Source organism: Drosophila miranda, assembly GCF_003369915.1.
Source record: "Drosophila miranda strain MSH22 chromosome Y unlocalized genomic scaffold, D.miranda_PacBio2.1 Contig_Y1_pilon, whole genome shotgun sequence".
In the NCBI taxonomy this organism is placed as follows: Eukaryota; Metazoa; Arthropoda; class Insecta; order Diptera; family Drosophilidae; genus Drosophila; species Drosophila miranda.
The window spans coordinates 37,487,154-37,492,240 of record NW_022881603.1 but is presented as its reverse complement, the minus strand read 5'-3'; the positions used below and the strand labels follow the sequence as shown (position 1 = coordinate 37,492,240).

General features: G+C 48.3%; 1 protein-coding gene across 1 annotated transcript; it reads left to right on the top strand.

Annotated features, from left to right (window-relative positions):
* The first annotated feature begins 1,569 nt into the window (after window positions 1-1,569).
* On the top strand, window positions 1,570-3,629 carry LOC117190685. The gene is made up of 3 exons (XM_033395746.1): window positions 1,570-1,944; window positions 2,014-2,340; window positions 2,436-3,629. The coding sequence occupies exons 1-3, from the start codon at window positions 1,916-1,918 to the stop codon at window positions 2,446-2,448; spliced, it is 369 nt and encodes a 122-aa protein (XP_033251637.1). The 5' UTR covers window positions 1,570-1,915; the 3' UTR covers window positions 2,449-3,629.
* The last annotated feature ends 1,458 nt before the right edge of the window (window positions 3,630-5,087 follow it).

The window sequence follows — 5,087 nt, the reverse complement described above, 5'->3', positions numbered from 1 at the left end:
AATTGATACAGCGGACGGCCTGCGACGGTAAATGCGGTGCACTTCCGGCTTTCTGGGTCCAGTTTAATCTGCCAGAATGCGAATTTGAGGTCGACGCTAGAAATGTAGTATGTCTGGTCAATCCTGGATAGTATACCCTCGATACTAGGAAGAGGGTAAGCATCTTTTACGGTGAGTTGGTTCAGTTTCCGCGCGTCCAAACAGAATCTATTTTTGTTTGGCTTTCGCACCACCGTCGTCCGATTGCTCCATGGACTATCGCTAACTTCGATCACTCCTAGCTCCAGCATTTTATCCACCTCGGTCCAGATCACCTCCTGCATCGCTGGGGATTGAGGGTAATGCCGATCTTTAAATGGTTCTGCGCCCTCGATCAACTGGATCCGATGCTGCTCTACCGTCGTTGTTCCCAATCCGGCATCCTCATAGGTCAGAAACTCCTTCTTTACCTTCTCCAGCTCTTCGGTTTCCGTGTCTTCCAGGGCCCAAGCTTCCACTTCCACGTCCTCCGGGCGATGTTCGGCTTACTGGCTGATTTGTGACATTTGGATCTCGCCTACTTGGACCTCGCTGGATCTACTGGACTCTTCTCCGAGGACTGTGGGAGCCAGCGCGAAGGATCTCCAGAAATCTATGCCCAAGTACATGGCTTGCTCTAGGTACGGGCATACGTAAAACAAGATCTCTTTGTTCATTCCGTTATATCTTACGCAGAGTTTGGTTTTGCCGATTATGGACCTGTCTTCTCCAGAGGCTGTCTTGATGATCGAGACATAATTGTCCATTTCCACCTCAAGGTCGGCAAGGAGTTCACGGCTGCCCTTTCCTAAGACACTAACGGATGCCCCAGTATCTAGGAGTCCAGCAATCCGATGTCCTCTTATCTGCACTTCGGCAAACACTCTGGGATCGCGTCCTGCTCCTCGTCTGACTGCCTCGGCCACCTCTTTGCGAGTCTGTCGCCTTTCCTTAAATCTGGAACGGGCCTTTTGTAGTCTACGACTGACACCGCGCATCCCCTCCAGCTGCCTGTCATCAAAGATTCCAGCAACACAGCCTGGGTTTGTTCGCCAGGTGAGTTTCTTCCACCATCCTTGCTCCGTCTTCATCCAGAAACTCCGTTTCCGGCTCTAGCTCCTCCACTCGCTTCCCGGCTGATTGGAATTTCGGCACAGGACGGAACGTCGACTTCTGCTCGCGTCCGCGAAAGTGGTACTCCACTTCCAGGCACTCTTCCCTCAGCTGCTCCACGTTCCGGACTCGGATCGCGTAAACGTAGCGGGCGATCTCATCATCGAGCCCCTTCTTCAAGACTCGCCCCATTTCGGACTCAACCAAAGGTGTGGTGAGTCTAGCCGCCAGTCTGCGCATCGCTCTAAAATATTCTTCCACAGATTCGCCAGATTGTTGCCTTCGCTCATGCAAGGTGCGTAGCCGCTCGAACTCGCCGCCCACTGCTCGGAACCGGGACACCAACTCGTCCTTCAAATCCTCCCATCCTTCCGGAGGCCGTTCTCGGACAAATTGCCAATACCACTCCGCCGCTTGTCCTTTGACGAGAGGGTGAAAGTTGTCAAGGACCTCGTCCCACGACCGTCGGTTCTGCCTACGGAGGAACTCGACCCTGAACACGAAGTCCTGCACCGTCATCTTATTTGGATCTCCATCTCCGTCGAAGTGGATTTCCCATTTGTCGACGCGCCCCCATCTCGCTCCTCTCCAATCATCTCTCCTTTCATATGGTGGCAGATCTGTTGGACCTCCGCCGTCTCCTGATGTCTCCCGTCTCTGCCTTCCAGCACCTGGATCCAGGTCCGCATCGGCTATTCCTCGGCGCCAGTTCTGGCTCAACCTCGCCGGCTTCCTTGGAGGCGACTGTGAATTCCATGCGTCATCGTCCTTGGGTCTTTTGGGCATGGTCCCTGTGTTCGGCTTCTGCCTGAGGTGAGCTAGAGGCTGCTGATCGCCATTATTATTATCGTTGTTTTCACCCTGGTCTCTTTCCAATCTCAGATCTTGGATCAATTCCACGTTCTGGCGAAGAGGCGCCATCACCTCTGTTATGGCCCCCATCAGCTCCATAAAGCCGCGACGGATCTCCTCCTGCAACGTCCTACTCAGAGTATCTGCCATGCTGCCTCTCCACGTCTCCTGTGCTTGCGCTATGGCGACATTTACTCCTGAGAGAATCTCGGAGGGCAGTGCGTTCGATTGGCCTGGCAAATTCCAGCTGTCGTCTTCACGCCCCTCAGCGCCCTGTGTGTCCCCGCCTTGCATCTGTCCTTGGAGGTTACCTGGTGGAGGAGTCCTGCGAGTCATTTTCTGCTTAGACCGCAAGTTGTACGCGCTCATCAACCTAGCCCTGTATTTCCCTACCTCGAACTATCCTACTTATCTTTTTATTCAATACAATTAATTATCTACTCTTCTTTCAGAACAATCGCATAAACACTACCTATAACGCCAACTCACTGATCTTCAGCACAAAAACGTTTAATACGGCAAAAACACTAATAAGGGGGAAAGGAACCACAACTACTACTAGGGCCAACTCTGCACATGGTGTTCTACGTCTTTTCCTGTCCAACGTCTAAAATTTGGCGAGCGCTGTTGACTGATCTTATCTTCCTTGAAAGATTAAGAGTCAAGGGCGCTCACTTCCCTACAGTCGCTGTTTCCGCCTACTTCCCTACTGAATGTTCGTTGCGGGATGTTGTAGCTGCTCCGAGTGCAACGCGTGGCCGACATCTGTCCCCACGGGCCACTCAGAACAAAAAATCTCCTTGAGAATCTACTCTCCCGACTCCATCCAGCGGTAAGCAGGGGAAGCGAAAAACAGAAATCTTTCTGACCATTCCTAACTTCGGGTATTTCTTTTTCTTCAGGTTCTCCTTTTGCACACCAGGCACCGGGCCGGTTGCTAACTGGCTTTTGGATTCTCCTCTGCCAGTGCCAAACCAAATCCCCTCTTGAGATTGCCTGCTTCCCGTTGTCAGATAAGTGCCGAAACATCCAACATCAAAAAAAACTATTTACTTTGTGGATTTTTTTCTTGCATCCTCAGGTCCCTCCGCGCCGTGCTTCTGTGAGCCAACTCGTCGAGTCCCTCACAGGCCACCGGAACACCGATGGACCCCAGATTGCAGAATACCACTCGAGATCTATCTTCTCTGCTGGATATTTATAATTTCTTCGACGTCCGTATGATTCGCATCCGTACTCTCCCTCTTTGATGGTCGAGCCAGGACTGCGAGTCCACTTCCCTGTCTCAGATTGGGCGCCATTATTGTTACGAACCTTTGTTTTTCTTTGGGGCAAGGCCGGCTAGCCAGTCATCCCAGGGCTGGATACTTCCCAAGCCCTCAGGTCGCACAACAACCAACTGATTGGACATCTCGAACAAAATGAAACCACAAAAATAACCGACAAAAAAAAAAACTGAAAAAAAACGGACTCTACTCGACAAACAACATTACAGTCTTCCCTCAACACAGACTTGGACCAGGTCGAGGTGTCGATGTTTTACCCCCGACGCACCCACCCTACCTGAGATCTGAATCACACGTTCCGGATCTCCCTGCCATTGGCAAAAGCCTTACCCTCTCGTTGCTGTGGCTCCTCTTCCCCCATACGAAACGCTTAACAATTCATTTCTTCGTTATAATCTTCACTTCATTTCCTATTTTCACACGATATCATTTCTAAACTAGGCCTGCCTATTCATCCCCCCCTCATCTTAGTACTACTGGCGGTTAATAAATAATTAGATTAATAGGAATAAATAATATAATAAATATAAATAAATAGGTTACATATATATAATAAATATGGACGGACTTAAATTACATATACTTATAACTAGAGACGTCTAACAAAAATAATTAATGGGAGTAAATAAGTTGATGTGCTTTTTTTTCTTCTCCCTAAGTGGGCGAGGGTCCCGCACTACGTGGCCAGGTCTGATCCTTCGAGACCAGCAGGAACAACAGGCCAGGGTGGCGGAGCTGTGACCTATTCCCTACGGCCAACAAAAAAATAAATTTGGGGTTTCTTTACTCCCCCCTTGGAGCGGACTCACTCTTATGCTTCCTGGTCCTGGTTCCTGGTCTTTCCCTGATCTGGATCCCCTGGAATCACATTTATTTATCTTTTATTCATTTTTTTGCAGGGTGATGGCCACTACTCCATCCTCATCCCACTCACTTTTTCTTTCAGAACAAAAAAAATCGCTAAGTCACTAGGTCCGGCGCGCATGCTCCTCCGTTGCGGGAACTTTTTTTTCTGAACCCCCTCTTGGCTGTTTTGTTTAATGCTCCCGGCTGCCGATCCCCATCGCTCTCTGTTCTATCGCCCTTGAACTAGGTTCAAGGGCATGGCCTGATTCGGGCTGCTGTCGGCTCTCTTTTCTTTTGGGTGTGGGTGAGTTGGCTTCGGGACTCCGTTATGGGATGAGATCGGAAAACCTCTCACAACGGCTCCGGAGAGCGCGCGGAACTCTAACTCTCCAGGACCAGGTGGCCACTCTTCGCTAACCTTTCCCCTTAAATTTTGGCCCTGCCACCCTGTTCAAAAAAAATACCTTCCTCTCAGCGCTTCTAGGGTCTCGCCTATCGATATCTTCGCATGCAACAATGTCTAATAAATGTCATTTTGAGAAAAGCTCTTTATTAGTTACGTTTTATCTTCATATCATATATATACTTTCATATAAAATTAACAAAATAGGGTATACAAAGGCCTAGACTAGGGCTTACACGTAACATAGCGACTGTTTTTTTTTTTTTTAACTATTTTGTTTAAGCCTTGTTTTAGTCAAAATACAATAAAAGCAAGGACTAAAAACTACCCAATCGTGAAGACAATTTATTCATCAACGGCCTAAAATTATGTTGCAGATCTAAGAATTTTAGTTAGCCAGAATTATTCCACGGAATGCATAAATTGAGCAATATGAACGACTATCCTTTTTCATTTTTTTGTTTTGACCTATTTCGCTAAAACCTTTTTTTGTTTGACCCCTTTTGCTAAAACCTTTTTTTCAAGAACCAATAAAAGCAAGTATTTCGAATAAGCCAGTTAAGTAAAAA

What these genes read in the sequence shown, in the direction of transcription:
- LOC117190685 (XM_033395746.1), top strand. Translation starts at nt 1,916, where the DNA reads ATGGTCCCTGTGTTCGGCTTCTGCCTGAG. An exon ending in GTGTTCGGCTTCTGCCTGAG is followed by an intron (nt 1,945 to 2,013) that starts GTGAGCTAGAGG and finishes TTCCAATCTCAG; the next exon opens with ATCTTGGATCAATTCCACGT.